Here is an 18,540-nt window from a genome sequence, read left to right as displayed (position 1 = left end):
TCATCCATAAAACAGGACAGTCCAGACGCCCATCAGGGTTGACCTTTCCTCCTTCCAGAACTTGTGCAGGTCACGGGGTCATAAAAAGGACAGCTAACATCTTGCAGACCCTACACATTCCGGACACAAAACTGTTTAAACTTTTACTGTCAGGTCGGTGATACAGAGCGATATTTGCAAAAACCAGCTGCCACAGAGACAGTTTCTTCCCCCCATGCTGTCTGTCCAATGAACACAACAAACACCTTACAGCCAGAGTAGTCAGCTACTCTGGCTGTGAAACAAAATAAGAGTAATTGCACTACCAAAACCTGCCTCTTTTTCTCTTTGCAAAAACAAAACCAATTGCACATACACATAAAAACCTCGATTTTATTTCCTCTTACGCTCATATATACACTGTAAGCACATTAAAGCAAAGTCAAATTCCTTGTTTATGTGCACAATCTTGGCCAAGAAAGCTGATTCTGATTCCAGCCATAACTGTGATGACAAATTCCCTCCCAACAGGCTCCAAATGCTCTTAAATACCAGGTTTTATCTGCCTGTTTTCCTGCTGAATTCTCTGTAAAATAGACTCTGCCTTGAAGCTTTGTTTTGTGTCCATGTGCAGTAACGGAAAAAAGAGAAAATAGTCCCATTAAGTAAATTATTAGCTTTGTGTTCGGAGAAAGCTGCAGCACACATGCTGGTTAGACTGCAGTGCTGTTGGGACTCAGGACGGCCATTTCTCCTGCAGCTTGTAGAGGATCGTTTAGAAGCATTTGGCTGCAGACTGCAGGTCCGTTGAGACCCTTACAGCTACTAAACATAAGCAGCCTCACATTTAGACTCAGTCAAACGTTGCTGTAAAAACTCACTCTGTGCCTTGCCTGTAGAACGGTAAAGCACGTGATTCTTCGAAGGCTAGTTTTATTTGTAAAGCACATTTTCAGCAACAAGGCCATTCAGGGTGTTTTACATTAAGTATCTTCTGCACGTTTAGCAGGTGACAAAAGTTTGATTTCTTCTTTGTACGATGCAAGAAGATGCAAAATCATGAAGATAAACAATTATGAGAGAGATGACACCATTACCTCAGACTCTCAGCCATAAACATTGTCATTCATCTTACTGTCATTCTAAGCTGTGTTCTATTTTCAGATGATTAATTTTTTTTTTTTTTTGGCTTCATTTCTTTGCTGGGTCTGTGTTCAGAGCAGAACGGGGGCAGATAAAGAAAACGCAGTTAATTATTAAGAACGCTGTCACTTCGAATCACTCAGTTTAGGGGAAACTGTAGGAATTTTTCACATTTATAATTTATTATTATGCATTCAAACATTGTAGAGGTATCCACTGTCTTTCCATGTGTTTTTAAAAGAAATTATTGTTTTTAAGGCTCGTGAACGAAAACAACATCAAGTCGGGTTTCGTTTTTTTCATATGCAGTCATATTCAAGATATGAAAATGTTGTTGAAAAGTTCAGCAGACTGATATTTGCAAGCCTTTATTTCAGTTGTGATGGAGTTTTTTCCCTTGTAGCTAATAAAACCAGGACATTTAAGTGTAGAATATTACATTAGGCGAATAAAAAAAACTAAACATAGTCTAGATGAAATATGCTTATTCCCTGCTTAAAGATTATTTGCAAAAAAGTATTCTTAATCTGACAAACAAGCATAGCATATTGTTGCTTACTAAATATGACTGTAAGTGGTTTCAAAGATAACAGGTGACGAGTTATTTTCTATATTTTCTACACTTTAGGATGTGGCTTTATTTTATGGGATTATTTCTCCATATAGCGATAAATTTGAACTTTTCTCCAGTACATTTTACACCTTGCTGTAATAGCAAATAATTGCGACTTAAATAGAAAATGATACTTGATTCTATAATGTAAAATGTGAAAGTGGTGCGCACATTTATAAAAAATCTCGTTTTTAATAATAATTTTTAAAACAGTAAGGTCATTTACCTTCAGAAGTCCCCAAATTAAAAAATGGAGTCCAGCTGGGTGCAATGCAATCTGAGGCTAAATGCAGATGTTTTGTGAAGTTCTCAGAGGTTTGTGACATAAAATGAGAAAACAACCAGCACCATGAACACCAAGGAACCCAGCCAACAGGTCAGGGAGAAAGTTGTGGAGAAGTTTAAAGCTGGTTTAGGTTCTGAAACAACATTCCAGCTTTGAACATCTCGCAGTTTTATGTTGAATCCATCATCTGAACATGGAGAGAGGATGGACTAACGAAGAGACCTACAAAGGTCCATAAAACGTGGTGGCCACATTTTAGTATGGACAGTGAGGTTGATCAGAGATTATGGGAAGATGTTTGGCGCTAAATCCAGAACAATCTTGTGAGAAAACCTGTTAGAAGCTACAGACAAGCAGAGACAACCCACCCTAAACATACAACCAGACCTACTATGAGGTGGTTTATGTTACATTACTGTGTTAGAATGACCAAGTCAAAGTCCAGACCTAAATCCAACAGGGAAGCCGTGGAAAGACTGATGCCAGTCTGTGGATGTGAAAAGCTGGTAGTCGCACTCACACAGGCCAACAGAGAAACCAGGTTTTACAAGTTACTGAGGGCTGAGAACAAACGAACACAACACTTTTCAGTTTTATGAGTCAAATAAATTAAAAAGCATGTATTCCGTCTTGGGAGGGCATATTAAAACATTTTAGACACAGAATTATGAGAGCTGCACAATGCAAATCAAGCATACATACATACACATTGAATTCAATGAGAAAGTGTGTCCAAACTTTTGGTCTGTACCTTATATGTCTATCTACTTCATAAAGCACACATGTATGTATGTACCTGTGCATAACGGAAAGAACAAGAGGGGGAGTATGAGTCATGGAGGATAGAGACAAAAATCAAGGATCTCACAGCTCTCCACATGTTACACCAATAAATGCATTCATGCTGATAAACCAGAGGCACCCTGGACAAAGTTAGCCACTGTAAACAGGATTACTGTTAATCGAACACTCTCTCTTGTATTCATACACCTAATATGTATGAAAGTCTCCTTCTTAATTCCCCAGCAGAACAGAGCTACGTTCATGCAAACACCTGCTGACAGGAAGTCACTGGATGTGACCTTGTGTTTGCGCAGGGATCTGCGCTGGGTGTGGAGTGGGATTGGTTGGAGCAGGGGATCACTGGACGAGTGTAAACTAACTTGTTGCTCTGAAAATGAGTGGAAAATCAACAGGTGACAGGTTAAGCGTTTTCTCATCTTGACCTTTGGTTCGGGGGTCACTGAGGTACTAACTGCGTCTGGCTCATCTCCACTGAACAGCACAAGAGGTTTTCCTCTCCTGTGATATTATTCAGTTCTACAGCCCAGAGCTCCAGCATCAGTCAGGTTGTCACACTTTATTTAAGAAGTACTCTGTCTTTTTTTTAGTCTTTTAGCAAGATAAAGTACATATATGTAATGAAGGGTGGGACTGTGGGAAAACTGATGATCCTTTTGGAGATTTTTAAAATGTCACGACAGGTAAAGTGGGAGGGAAAAATATTCATTTTGGAAGTTGAGCACTACAGTATTTTATATGACTCCCCTCATCCTTTATATTATTGGCTTTATCGCACAATCTCTCATTTCACACATGGTTCTTGAAGAACCTCTGCGATTTGAAGGGATCAAGCAGTGTAAACTGGGGTGCTGTGGAACAGCTGCAAAGTGCAAAGTCAATGTAGATTAGGCTGGGCTTTTCACTTAATACCTGTACTAACAGGTGAAGCTAGAAGTGCCTTTGTGCATATGGATGTTTTACTTTCAAGAAGTATGATATTAACAGCGAATACTATAGGCAAAAGGTTTTGCTCGCTTCTAGTAGAGCTTGGAGAAACTCTAAAAGGCTGAAGGAGCTGTATGGAAAATTGGTGATCAATGAAGTGATTATTCTTGAACAATATTTGAGAATTTTGTCATCAAAACTGCGGAATATGGAATAAGGTGTGGAATAAGGAACATAATTCAAAGACTGCATAAAAGGCTGCTGGATTGGCTGACGTGTGTGTGTGTATGCTAGGAGGAAGAACTCGTGGGTCTCCAAAGCACTGTGGGTTTTCCAAAGCTGGAAAAAGAATGGCCACAATCAACCACTGCAGGTAAAGTGGTTTCAGATGCAGGTGAACTCCTTGTAAAAGAAGGACTTGTCTCAAAATTTCAGAGGAAAATGCCTATTTGCTGCTTATGTGGAAATGAGGGTGACACCAAAAGGATGTGCCCTCAACATGCTGTTAAATTGTCCTAGATGTGCTACGTGTCCAGGGAAGCGACTCAAAATGCTGGAGCAAGCCAGCCACTAATGAAGACGTCTATGTGTCAGGCACTGAAGTGTCTGATTGATAAAGGAAGCACACAGGTCTTGGTCCAATGCATGGTCCAGTGAGACCGTTCCAGTCTACTGTGTCCAGGGTGATTAAATAATCACATAATTTAAATCTCTCTGTTTGTCCCTCTGTGTCCAGCAGAGAGATGTGCAGTGCAGGGGGATTTAGCTCATCATGCAGGGCCAGTCCAAAGTTGTGTGAGGCCTTGAGCAGAATTTGATTTAGGGGCCCCTTCTGCAGCTAAGAACATCAGCACCACTAACAGCATTTCACCATGGAGTTAGTGAAATCTAGGAGACGGGGCCTAGTTTAATTGGCCATGCACCACCAGGCTTAGCAGGTTTTCTGGGGGAAACCCTGCTTCTGTACGTTTGAGACTAACACTGCAAGTACTTGAACAGAAATGTAATGTAACAAAAATCTGCCGTACATGAAAATGCTCCACAAGGTGGAAACTTGCTTTAGATAAATATTTAGATGCATGTGCTTGTCAATGCTTGTATGTTGCTGCAGAGCCCAACAGTGATGCTCTCCAGCTGAAACAATGCTGTTATCTGAGGGGGGGGGGGAAAGCAGGTGAGAAACAAAAGAGAGAAACACACAGTAGAAGTCAGAGAGAGCACACGCTCTGGGGGTGAAGAAGATTAACAGTTGATGAGCACACTGTGAAGGCTCCTTTCAGCACAGAAGAGCAGAAGTAATCCTCATTAAGGTAATTAGTGTTTCAGGAGACGAAGTGACAATAAACACAAACTACGTGCAGAACTGGTCCGGATGCACACAGTCAGACAACACGTGGTGCCTGCGTTTCAGCTGCGGGACCGATCAGGAGTGTGGGCATGTGTGCATTAGTAGGAGGCTGTGTGTTTAACATGAGATCAACCAAATGCATGGCAAGGCGTCAGCCTCATAAAGCCCCAGGATTCCACGTGGAAAACACTCGCACGCTGCACACCACAGGGAAAGACAAACACAAACACCAACACTTCCTCTGACGAGTCAACTCTGAAGAAGGCAAACATGAGGCTGAAGAGTGTCTGTCGTCATGGAGCTTACCCCACTGCCGTAAAGCAGTCCGAACCAGCTCTCCGTTCAAAGGGTCTGAACCTCCTGAGCCTGATGAGCCAGACACAGGCAGGTCAACAACGGGACTGTTTGAACTGGCGTCGAAGAGAATATATCAGCCTCTAACTGCTAACTGGCCTGGCTAGACCGAGCAGCCTGCAGCCAGAATGTTTTAGAAATCTGGAAAGAATAGACTTCAGGGATTTCGACAAGAGCCGTCCGAGGATCAGACAAATCCACACACACAGGCGTTGATGCTGGCGACTACAGGCTGCAGGGGAGCGCAGATCATTTCTTTCTCAGTGAGGTTTTTTTGTTTTTTAAATTTTCTTCTTAGCTATCATCTCCACATCAGCACCAGGAAGGATGATTTCCATTCCTAACTGTTCGCCTCAGCCATAAGTGAACTAAGTTGCTGTGTAGGTCCTCCAGGGCAGCAGGGGGCATCCAACAGCCACTGATGTCTCCCAGAAAAGATGGATCTCAAAACTTCACTTACCATTATTTTTAAACTTAATTCAGTATTTTTGAAATGGCAAAGTCAGAGTTTTGAAAACCCTTTAAATTAAAGCAGCATGAAAAATGTATTTGCACTACACATAACGCATATTGAGTTGAATGCTCAATATACGTTTAGGTAAAAATGACAGCAATTAGCCCACAGCATCATAATAAATATAGCAGCAACTGACCCACTGTACCATATTGAGACTTACCTGGTTCAGTGCAGTTTTTGTCCGGCTCTAGATAGAGCTTAGACTTGTTGTCTTCTTGCAGAAGGTGACGACTCTCCCACTTTGCCTCTTCCACAACCAAAGAGATAGAAGTCTGATATCCTGGGAGGCAGAAGAAGTTGTAAAACAGAAATATTAGGAAGGTTCCACTAATATATAAAGTCAAACAAGACAACTGCAAAATAAGCACCATTACTACAAAGTTACTAAAGTATTTGGTTACAAGAAACAAGTATAGTCTGCATCTTCCACAAGATCCCACTTCCACAGGGAGATGAGACGTGTTTTGTGTTCTCACTTTTTTCTTTCGTGGAAGCATCAGTTCAGCATCATTCTGTAAACCACAAAGCTCAAACATGCATGTATGTAACCTTCATTTAACCAGATATGTCTCACTGAGATTAAATATCTCTTTTTCGAGGGAGACCTGGCCGATTCTGCCAACAACACACAAACAAACGCAAATCAAAACTCACAGTCATCAAAACCCAATTAAACATACAACATGGATAATAAAGAAAAATAGCAAAAAGGAAATACAGCCATTTTCATCCTATATGAACTATATTTACTGACTTGTTATTTTATATTTTCCCAATTACTCAGTTAATCATCAGAATAATCGATAGATTACTCGATTGCCAAACTAGTCGTTTACATCACTCTACATTACAAGTAAAGGCTTTAAATATTTCCCAATATTTGTAATGTTGTAATGTAATAGTTTTATATATAAAACTATCTCTTTCTGAAATGAGTCAAAAATATTGAACTTTTTTGACAAGCTGTAATTGAATATCCATGTCTTTGCCACTAGAAATGGCAAGACTTCAGGAGAATAGACTCTGGGAGTCGTATAAATTCTGGTTTTGCTTTGTGAACACCAGACTGCAGATAAGGAGACAACTTCCCTCATTATCCTCATTCTTATCCAGTTAACAGATAAGCCACTTCATGTTTGTCTTTTTAATGGCGAAGGCTTTTCTCATCTTCAGCGTAATAAGCTTCTTTCCGAATGCCTGTCAGACGTTCAGAGGTTGCGAGCTCGTACAAACACACTCAGATAATGGTGTTTCACTGGGAGACGTCTGAGAGCATCATTAATCTGATCAGGGTAATTAAAAGCATAATGGGTTCCTCCGGCCCCGCCAAGTGCAGGTGAATTGCGTTGTGATTGTGTTTTCATTGTTCGTGGGTACAAAGGGTCTCAACAGACTAACGGCTTCAGAGAAACTCGGCCATGGAGCCCACTGTGCCACCGCCAGTCACAGAGATCCACACAGAAATTCTGATATGAAAAACATACATTTACATTTAGAAGAGGGAATCTGGCATCGAAAAGACCAAGAAACATTATGTTTGCTGTCTTGATGATTGAGTATGAACATTGTTCCAGATTAGTGATGGTAAAACTCTTGTTCTCAATAGCTGATCAAACCATGTTGTAGATCACGCTGTACTCTTTGTCCTCTTTGACGTATTTTGTATACCTTGTACTCCTGTTTTCCTCTGTGATACTAGAAGTTTACATACCATTATTCCATCACTTGCTTAGCTTATGCAGCTCATTTGCCTGGAGGTCTGCTCAGATTACTCCTTTCTTCAAATCTAGCAATCCGGCAGATGTTAGCCCTTCCAATTTTTCCTAAGCTAAGCAATAGCCGACATGGTCTTTTTGCGCGTCATGATGCCAGCATTGAACCGATGCTGGCATCCATTCATGCGCACATTTGCACGCTGATGATGGCGATGGATTGTAGCCACAGCTGCCCTGACAGAAGCGAGACTGCCACCAGCAGGCGAGGCCAGTGAAGTGTCTTGGCCACGGACAGGATGACAGCAACGCCCCTGTGGCCGCCATCACCCCTGAAAAGTAAGTACAGGTATTAAGTAACCTAGAGTACTTCAATGTACTGCAATGCTTAAAATTGTTCAATACAGAGCAGGCCTTAGAGCAAGCCAGAGCTGAGACTATCATTCAAGCTTCATTCTAATAAATCCCTCATAATACAGTAACTCTGTATTATATAGCATTTTAGAACTATATAAAACAGCTCAGGCTTCACAGTGGCGCAGTTGGTAGCACTGTTGCCTTGCAGCAATTAGGTCCTGGGTTCGATTCCCGGTCCAGGGTCTTTCTGCACGGGTACTCTGGCTTCCTCCCACAGTCCAAAAACCTGACTGTCAGGTAAATTGGTCTCTCTAAATTCTCCTAGGTGTGAGTGTGTGTGTCCTGTATGTCTCTGTGTTGCCCTGCGACAGACTGGCGACCTGTCCAGGGTGACCCCGCCTCTCGCCCGGAACGTTAGCTGGAGATAGACACCAGCACCTCCTGACCCCATTAGGGACAAGGATGTAAGAAAATGGATAGATAAAACAGCCCTGAAATGCACTAATATGCCCCATTTTCACAAAAGCCAGATGCAATTAAGACACAGATGCTCGTGACATACACATAAACAATTACATTAAATCTTTAATGTTTTACCTTTTAGTCTTTTATTCATCTTTTACTTAATAGTTAAGTAAACGTTTAATGAATTTGTTGATTAAAGGGTTAACTAGGGGAGGCACCTGATTAAAATTTTTAGTCAGGTTAATTGCAGAGTCTGTAATTAATTGGGATCGAACACATTTTAATCTAAAATTATATATAGACAAAATAAGTAACATTTCAATTCAAAAATCCACTTTTGCTGCTAAATTATTGAATAAATAAACATATGAGCTCAACCACAAAGATATTTATTGTTTTTAATTTATTGCGGTAACCTATTCAACTTTCAAGTGTTTCACGAACCCCTGATCATTCATGTAAGTTCTTTAGAAATGTGGACTGTAGGATTGGGGACGTCTGTACTTGGTGTAATGTTATATATCTAAGATTCTCCTCCTCACATATAAAGCTCTTCATAGTCAAACTCCATCATACATCTGAGATGTGATTGTTCCATTTGTTCCTAAAGGAACACTTTGCTTTCAGACTGCAGGTTTACTGCTGGTTCCTATTAAAAACTGCCAATAAGGGAAGGACAAACTTCAAGATTGAAACTTTTTTATTCCGATGTTGTTGTACATGGCATCATTTTAAAGTTCTGCATTTGTACTTGTTTATATAGCTAAATCAGAAAGCTGTGCCTTGTGGTCCATGTGCCTGACAAAGCACTCTGAGAATTATGTTCTGAGTATGGCTTTTAGTGGCTCCGTGAGCCATAGGAACAAAAAGCATTTGTGCAAGAAAGAAACTGTAGATGCTTCATTACTCTATAACTAAAGGTTCATGTTATTGTAATAAATTCTTGCTTCAGGTTCCAAAGTTGTACTTAACTGGGAAAGTCCACAGAGGAGCACTGAGAACAGTTATGCAAGAAAGACCCCGCAGATGCTACAGAACAATCACAGAAAGTTTAAAATTACTTCAATGTCAAACAAATTCAACTCCTTTCACAGACATTTAAATAATGTAAACAAGAGCAGAGATGAAATACGACACAGGGTTTCCTCCAGTGGATTATAAGTCTGGCGGGCCACCAGGCTTTACTTGTGCCCCCACCAGGCTAAGCATTGCTTATTTATTTAGGTTTTGCATTTTTAAATACCTTATAGTTGGTGTTCAGGTGTTAATCTTACAATCTTTCAATAACACGTAATTATCGAGTGAAATTTCCAAATTTCCTGTCAACTTTAAACATTTTTTAACGGTCCGCTGGATGAATGACTGACCTAGCGCCCAACCACCAGGGAAACCTTGCAACATGTCAAATACTAATGTTGTCAAGCCTATATACAGTCCATACCAGGACTTATTAACTCTCAGAAACAACAATAACTTTCAGTAATTATCCTTTTCCCTCTGTGGCTAGCGGTGGAGGAATATTGGCATACACATAGGCCATTTATGTGTCGCCAAAGAAGGTTATCGACATTGTCAGTGTCTGCTCAGATCTCTCACAGACCCACCACTTGACTAATTTAATTGAACTTTATTTATAGGGCCCTTTTCATACAGTCAGGTGTAATATACAGTGCATTATAGATGTTTAAAACAACACAACGCACATAGCTCCCAGAGAAACACAGTGAAATAATTAAATGACAAGAAAAATGAAACCAACAGATAAAAACAAGGAATTATTGATGGTAAAACAATGAAAGACGTTGATAAAATAATACAAGAAAATTGCTGCAGTTGATTAAAAGCTAAAATCCTCTGTGAAGCAGCAAATTGGTTCATCATTGAAAGAGCAGCTCAATGAGAAAATAAAATGGAAATATGGTAAATGTACATGATGTAAACCAAGCATATGATACTGCAAAGACGTAATGATAAAAATTACAATCTCTGCTGTTCTTCGCCAAAGAAGGTTATCGACAATCCAAGGATGACAAAAGTATTAAGAAACGCCTGAAAAAAAAAAAGTTATTCATATAAATGTTTCTTAAAATTAAGAAGAAAAGAGGCTGAAGAGAAATAGGAGCAATATAAAAACATAAAAGCTTTTTTTTCTCTCTCTTTTTAAATATGCAACCTTTTGGATTTAGGGAACATGGCCAAAAGATGTAAACCAATAGCCATGCATGAACTTTATTTTTTTTAATCCAAGGAAAAAATAAAATTCACATCACATACTAATATTATGTAGTTCCAGTGTTTCACACTTTCGGCAACAAACAGCAACTCCAGTTTGGTGTCAAGTTTCGCTTCGCCAAGTTATTTTCCTTTTTGTTTTCATCTAAATTACTTTTTTTCCCCCCCCCAACTTCTCATGCCTGGTGTCGTCTCTCCCTTGGTTCTTTTCTAGCCTTGATTATCATCATCCCTTTGCTTCAGTCCTGTTATGTTCCAGTATCCATGTTTGGGGTTTCCCTTAGTTTCATGTGGGGTGACAGCAGGTTCTGTTATCCTTTAGATGTTAGGTTTTATTTCTTGTTTGCTGAGCTAAGTTCCTCATCCCAGCCTTATCCCAGCTAATTTAGCTCATGTTTCTCCACTGTTACCTGATCAGTTGTCCTCCTCGCCTGTCTCACACAGTACTTCAGTTCTTGTCATGCCTTTGTCTTGTGCAGGACTCTTGTGCGTTTTACGTCTGGTAAGTTTCGGTGAACCCTCTGGTAAATATCCTAAGCTTAAATAAATCATCATGCCACGTCGCCGTTTGCATTTTGGCTCTTCATCATCTCCACCATCAGCCTCTACCTGGTTTTCTTGCAGGATTGAAAGTGGTGAAAGTGGTCATGGTCTCTAGCATTAAAGGCTCAGGGTAGGGAAATTACTTGAATCCAACATGCGGCATATTCTTATACAAGTAGTCTGTGTTCTCATTTTAAAGTGTAACTACATTTCAGTCTCCAAGTCATCCTTTACCTCCCCCACTGCGACTCTTTTCAACCGAAACCTGTTCATCTCCCTTCCCTCGCATCTTCCCTTCTCCTTTTGTCCTCGCTTGCTCCCACGTTTCCTCTTCACATCCCACTTTCGTCTGCGCACATACACACTCACGCAAACACAGTCCCCATCTCCCGTTCGTTCCCTTCTCTCTTGTCTCTTTTCCTTTATGTCTAAGTCGGCTCCGAGTCCCGAGGCTTTGTCAGAGCAAAGTGCTCCATCTGTGCTCCTCCACGCTCCCATCCAATCACTCGCCAACAAACAAAGAAGGACCAACAAACAAGAGCTTTAAGTTATGTAATGAGATTGTGTAGAGATTATTACTGTATAGCAGATATACCAAGAGGCTTAGCTATGGAATGACCATTTGTCTGGCAGGTTTCTGGTAGACAGATGATGAAGGGAAGGTCGGAGAGATTGGCGCGCAGCATATTTACTCTACAGATTAAAGCAGAGGTAACAAATAGACGCTCGTATTGCAAATGAATTTGTGGCCACATATGGTGTAGAAGAATGGCGTTTGCTCCATATTCGGGGGCTTTCATTCCTCAACAAAGCCACCACTGGTTCGATTCCTGACCGAACCGGAGATTTGCTTCGTACCTTGCACCTTAAGTGTCCGTGACCATATATGGAAGAAGACTGAATGCTTGGACAGGGACGTGAATAAGAACATGGCTTCATGTAGTCCCATGTGATGCATGCAGGCACAAAAGTCAAACGCTGACAGTTCTATTATCATGGTCGTGTGATGATCTCCTGGTCTCTTGTGTGAAAACTCTCTTCAATTACCACCTACTGCTAACTCAGAGCTCCTCCAGTGAAGGTCACCATGAACCTGTAATGACAGATTAGTTCAGCACTCCAAAGTAAGGAGAGCTGAACATTGAGGTCTGTAGTCATGAACTCAATCAAGCCACCGTTAAATTACCAGAGGGTCATAAATATTTGACTGTAATATTTCTGGATTTACGATTATCTCTGTAAATATGTTGTATTAGGGTGAATTCACACAGGCCCTGTTAACTGAACTCTAGTTTGTTCGCCTCGAAAGTCCAGTTTGTTTAGGGAGGTGTGACAAGTCAAACAAACTCTAATGTGGATCAAAAATGCGAACTCTGATCCGCCTACAAACCTTGGTCTTGGTTCGGTTGAAGGGAATTCCAGACTGTAAGCAGACTGAAGATCGGTCCAAAAGCAGGAAGCGGCATAAAGCCGAGGGTTAAATACAGCCAAAGCAAATGCACAAGTCCAGCGCTCGAAGGAGAAGTGGCTCATGGTCTTTTGCAAAAGACAAATCCTACAACCACTACAGCCTGATGCCACTCCATTTTTGTTTACATTGGTGAAGAAGGAAGTTGAGCTCAGTGTCTTCTTCAGAGGTTTTCATGTCATGTCCTTCAGTGGTTCTTGGTGCAGCGCCACCACAGGCAAGAGAAATAACAGGTTACTCAAAAAGGTTTGCTATGTTTGATACATTTCAGCTGGTGTGAAGCACGTCAGCTGAAATGTATCAAACATTGCAATTTTAGTCCTCTATCAAATTACCAGATTATCAGGTGTGAAAACATCCTTATGCAAATTTTTTGACTTTCTGACCAACACCAGCAGAAAAGGTGGGCGAACTGTCTTGCCCAAGGAAACAAACAACTAAGAGTCAGGCTGGCAACCCACAGACTGCAGGGCGAACTCCTACCACCTTAAAACACTGTCACCCCAACATGTTGCTACAGTGTTATTATTTGCAATTTTTAGTATGTTAGCCGAGATACTGGAGATGTGCAAGGATACTTATATAAATATGAGGGTTGGAAAGTCGTTTACATGAATATGCAGGCGGGAGAACGTATGAGTTCTTGCTGTATTTTGATTTATAAAGCGTATGTAAGTAGGGGCGCACCCCTTAGCTTTCCTTAATTTTGGGAAATCGGTGATCGAAGACGAGCTTATCTACCTCAGCAAAGGTCTATAAATCAACCACTGTCCTCTTCTGCTGTCCCATGAGAAAGGTTTGACCATTAGACCGGCCCACCACATCATGTCTGCACGTTTAAAGTTAACAACAGTCACCCCACTGTTGCCAGCTCAGCAACTGTCTTATTTTGAGACATTTCAGACAAATAATTGGTATTGGGCAAAACTGGAATCAGAATGTCAGGCTTTTTAAAGATCAGTGATTAGTCGGACAACTGCACTCGGTCCACCCCTAACTTTACTGCATAGAAATGCCCAACCAGGGAGTGGGGCTAAAAATTAACTGTAGCTATATACTCTTGGTGCAAAGCATCAGTTACAGTTGTCCTGTTCCATGTTCGTGTGCATCGTCCCTGTCAAATGAACAAATAAATAAGACAAAGGGGGATTATTTTTAAGTTATAAGCAGATTGTTTGGTCCCGATTTCTTTAATTCTGGGTCAATCGACGATTGAAGACTAGTTGCATATGAAACAGATCTTATCCACAAATTTTTTCTATCTATCTGAGAAAGGGGTGCATTTGACAATAGTCAGCCTACTGTTGCCAACGTTGCAACTTTTTCCATATTTAGTACAAAAACAACTTGGCATTTAGGCCAAAATCAATCAGGCTTTTTAAATATCAGCGATCAGCTAGAAAACTGCAATCAGTGCACCCTACTTTATTTAGATAATAGCAATCAGTCTGCAGAACAATTCAGTATTGACCATTAATGCAAACAACACCTACTTAACAGGTATTGAAGAAGTACCTGAAAATGTCTTGTCATATTCGACACAACATGCAGAGGAAACAAATATCTGGAAAATGTTCTCTATTCATCATCTATGCATTTATATATCACTTAAATAAATCTAGATTTATCTACTCAATCTACCTGTGTCCCTCTCGCTCGCTCTCTAACTGTATCATGTATATATTTGCTTACAAATCTCAAGTGTTATTCAGCCAGGGTGGAATATTTACCCTCTTACAGCCAAACCAGGTCAACACCTTTTATTCGGTTATGACTGGATTTCTGCTGCATGTCAGGGGAAGGACATTAAGCATGTGGGCTAATGCTACTTGTGCCTTTGCCATATGTACCAGGAGAAGAGTAGGTACTGCCATCAAAATTAAATTCGGCATATTTAAAGACGCATATAACCTTGCTTGCCTTGCAGGTAGGATCTCGAGGAATCTCACGGTACTTAGGCTAATAAAATCAGTTAATGATCAGGGAAACACTGGCAGGGTCTCTAATTAATCAATTGCAATTAGTCTCATTTTAACAGTAAACCATACATCGACAAAATAAGCAAAATTTTCAATTAAAAAACTCCTTTTATCGCTACTTTTTTTTTTTTTATAAATAGACATGACCTTAACAACAAAGATATTTCTTGATTTTAATTTATTGTTTTTGCTTTTCAACCATCAGATTGTTGCAAAGTGCTATTATAGCGTTTCAGTCACCCCTGATCATCTCTGAAGAAACGCGTGTTTAGAAATGTGGACTGCGGACGCTGACATTTCGTCAAGGATGTCTGTGCTGCTGCAGCATTTTTAGAATTTCAGAAGATATTTTAGGTTTCAATAGCTGCGGCGATTTTTGCACGACTTGCACCCAAGAATAGTCTTTTCTTGAGTCCAATCAGATTGTTTTTTTTTTTTTTGGAGCAAATATTATCCACTGTGTCATCCATTGCTGTTGCCTCTGGATGTTGTGCGTCAGACTTACGGGCGTATCAGAAACACAACACAGAGGCTCCAGCTCTCTGTTAAAAATAAAAATGCAATCAACTGTGTACAGAATTTTAATTTATAAATCTATAAATTAATTCACAGGTGTCAACTGAAGGCCTGGGGGCCAAATCCGGCCCGCCATGGCTTTTTATGTGGCCCTCTAGATTCTAGATTAAACACTAGGTGTGTTTAAATATTATCAATCAAATCAATGCCGCTCTTATCTGTTTACTGCCAAATTATATCAATCAGTCCCTCCATCTTCTTGAGAATTATCATGGAAATTCATGCAAAATCAACAAATCCCTATACTTTTTTGGGCTATATATATATATATATATAATTAGGAGTTTATTGCAGACTTTTCTCCACAATTGTCAAAAACTTTCTTACTTGTACTAAACAGCCGCCTCAGCCTTAAATAATGTCAGATTATAGTCCGTGATCTACACAGCGTCCAATAAAAAGCCGCATTTACCGTCATAAATAAGCTCAAATATCGCAAATATTTCCAAATTTGCCCCACAAACACTTTGATTTTTATTGCAAAAAAAAAAATCACAAAAATTATCACGAAATCCTGGAGGAAATGAAAAGATGTTCAATAATAATATTTAATTTTAAGAAATCATTGATAGTTTTAACAGTTTGTTAGCAGGTTTTATCAATACATTCTGGCACAACCGGCCCTTTAAGAGCATTCATGATCTTGAGTTTGACACCCCTGAATTAATTGATCAGAATTAATGCATTTAAGTCTCGGCCTTAAATAATAATTGAACTTTGGTTTTCTATTTTCATAGAGGTTGTATCACAGTGAAGATGACCCATGCCAGGCTTGTTCTCTTCACATACCCTACACCTTCCAAAGAAAGTAGCCCTTACTTTACCATGACAAACAAATGATTCACAATAAAATACTTTAGTCGTGTCCAGAAAGAAGGCAAATAAAACGTGATGACCTAAAACTTATTCTTTATAGGGACTGTTGGCTACATATATATTTGTTTAAAAGTCTAATTCCATGCAAATATAATCCATGAACTCAGCAGAAGCAGCCATATAACCAGTGTGAATCTTCTTTAGGTACGCACGCCAAGCAGACGGTGTGTGTGTGTGTGTGTGTGTGGGTGATTGTGAAGCTCTGGAGCTTCTGATGGGGTCCAGTACTGCCTGGTACTGGAGGTCCAGTTCATATGTGATGACGCCTGGTGCTGCTTGAGCAAGCTCAGAGAAATGAAAGCATGAGTTGGGGTGAACACAGCACCACGGTCACTGCGACCATCACTGGAAATCACCATTTCCAGAGGGTGATTGCTTGCAGATGTTGCATCATGTTGTTGTTTTGCTCTCAGCAGTGGTTGTTAATGTAAGCAGCAACACCAGGGAACAAATGCACTCTACACTTTCACTAATATATATATATATAAAAAATAAAAAAATCCACAGTTCTTTCACCCTGTGCAGATACAGCACCCAGGGATGCTGGTATTTAGATGTTTTCTGTGGATAGTTCTTCCTTTATGGCTATTTCAATAAACGTCGTTAATAAAACACACCCCCATAAAAATGCATCTAAATGCATCTATGAGAGGCTGTTCCTCAGCCTACCATCAGCCTGTTGGTCTGGCTGACTGCAAACACAACTTGGACGTTGTGTTCTTCTGAGGAACAGAGTCAGAAAGGAAACCTCCAGGCTGCTCCTCACCTGCTTTCTGTGCCACCGTCTGCAGCCCCACGACCAGCCCCAGCAGCACAGCCGCAAAGCACATCTGGATGGCGAACAACTCCTTTCGTTTTCTCCGCCTGGCTTTGCCCCTTCGCCGGCTCAGCATCCCTCCTCCTCCTCCTCCCTCGGCCGTCTCGGGCATCCCTTCAACCACCATGCGGGCCACTTCCTTCGGCGGGCGCTCCGGCGTTCCGGTGGCGGTCCAAAAGGTGGGGACAGCGTGAGGCGGAGGCAGAGAGCTGGGGCTGCGTGGGAAGGTAAGTTCTCAATAGGCGAACATTTGACTCGGTGTCGCTGGTTTGGTGAAGCTCACGAGGCTCCGGGAAAGTTACGTGTCCGGTCTGGCATTTCAAAATAAAGCATCACATTTAATAATCAGGTTTTCCGCTGTGGTGGTTTGTCATGAGAAAGAATCGTCGCGAAGAATGTTTCTAAAACGGACCCGCGAAAGATAACAGATGGATGTTGGCTAGAATCTGAACTCAGGTACTTAGAATGTAAAATAAAAAAAATAAAAAATAAAAAATTAATTAAGTATTCAACATTTAGAAATGTGCAAAGAGGTGTAACACCCCAGCAAAAGAAAAACTGACACAATGTGAAAACTATATGGTATGGAGCCTTTCTGGTAACATGGAAGAAAAAATATCATGGCCATGGTCATGACTTTATTACTGACCCCAAATTAGTCCAAATTAGGATGTATTTTTATTTCTTTCCTACTTACGGAACGTTTCTGTTTATATCATAGGTTTGTGGTGCCTTTCTATCCTAAAGAAAGATATAAAACTTCAGATATTTCACGAAAAGATACTAACATTCATGGAAAAACCTCACATAACCTTATATTAAAGCATAAAGCACGGTGCCCTCCGTAAGAAAGGCTTACAGTATTCAATTATGCCGCATGAACTGATCAGTACAGTATTGCAAGGGAACGCAAAAGAAAAAAAAATCCCATGTCCCCTCCATAATAAAGTCCGTAATAAAGTCATGACCATGGCCATGATAATCTGTGGGAAAATTGGGCTCCTCTGCCTTCTCCCAGTGCTCCCAGTTCTAACTAGAAAAAAACCAAATCAGAACCAAGAGGCAGGTCTTAGTGCTGTTAATCACAGTCTCATGTGGCGCTGCTCAACCCCTCCCCTTTGCTTTCTGCAGACCTGCAGCTTAATCCGGTTGAGATTGCTCAGGGCTAGTTAGCATGATGGTGGATTAACGGTGTTCCTGTAATGATAAGTTGTTTCTCCGCCATCCACACATTGAGCAGCGAGTATACGAGGTTGGTTGACAGCCGCTAAGACCCTCCTCCTTGCTCTGATTGGTTGTTTTTGGTCTGGTGCCGTGCATTTCTTCAGACTGCAGTAGTTGCTCTGAAGGAGGTGGAAGAGATCCATCTTTTCAGAGATGTTCTATCTCATCCTGTCAGAGTTTTAAGAGATGTGTAAATAAAATTAAAAAAAAAACATTTTTCATAAAATTTACATATTGCAGCTTTAAATTTCTCCAAACTTTGTGCACATATAGTAAGGGAAGGTGTTCAATAGACTGTGATCAGCAACTGCAAAACCATGATC

The 18,540-nt window shown here is 40.6% G+C and overlaps 1 protein-coding gene across 2 annotated transcripts in view; it reads right to left on the bottom strand.

Moving 5' to 3' along the window:
• LOC116713404 (sodium/potassium/calcium exchanger 3-like) overlaps positions 1 to 17,377 on the bottom strand; it is a 46,359-nt gene extending 28,982 nt beyond the window's left edge. Inside the window, exons 1-2 of one of the 2 annotated variants that reach the window (XR_004337865.1) lie at positions 16,943 to 17,120; positions 6,129 to 6,248 (exon numbers count right to left, since the gene is read on the bottom strand). Coding sequence is in view for 1 of the 2 variants with exons in the window: in XM_032553547.1 (XP_032409438.1) it covers positions 6,129 to 6,248; positions 16,943 to 17,120 (298 nt within the window). In the remaining variant the exon portion in view is untranslated. Of the gene's footprint in view, positions 1 to 6,128; positions 6,249 to 16,942 lie in introns of both variants that reach the window. The other variant, XM_032553547.1, reaches the window with a different exon arrangement.
• Positions 17,378 to 18,540: the final 1,163 nt, after the last annotated feature.

Source organism: Xiphophorus hellerii, chromosome 22 (assembly GCF_003331165.1).
Source record: "Xiphophorus hellerii strain 12219 chromosome 22, Xiphophorus_hellerii-4.1, whole genome shotgun sequence".
Lineage (NCBI taxonomy): Eukaryota > Metazoa > Chordata > Actinopteri > Cyprinodontiformes > Poeciliidae > Xiphophorus > Xiphophorus hellerii.
Note: the sequence above shows the minus strand (reverse complement) of the source record. Positions and strands in the feature narration are given on the sequence as shown.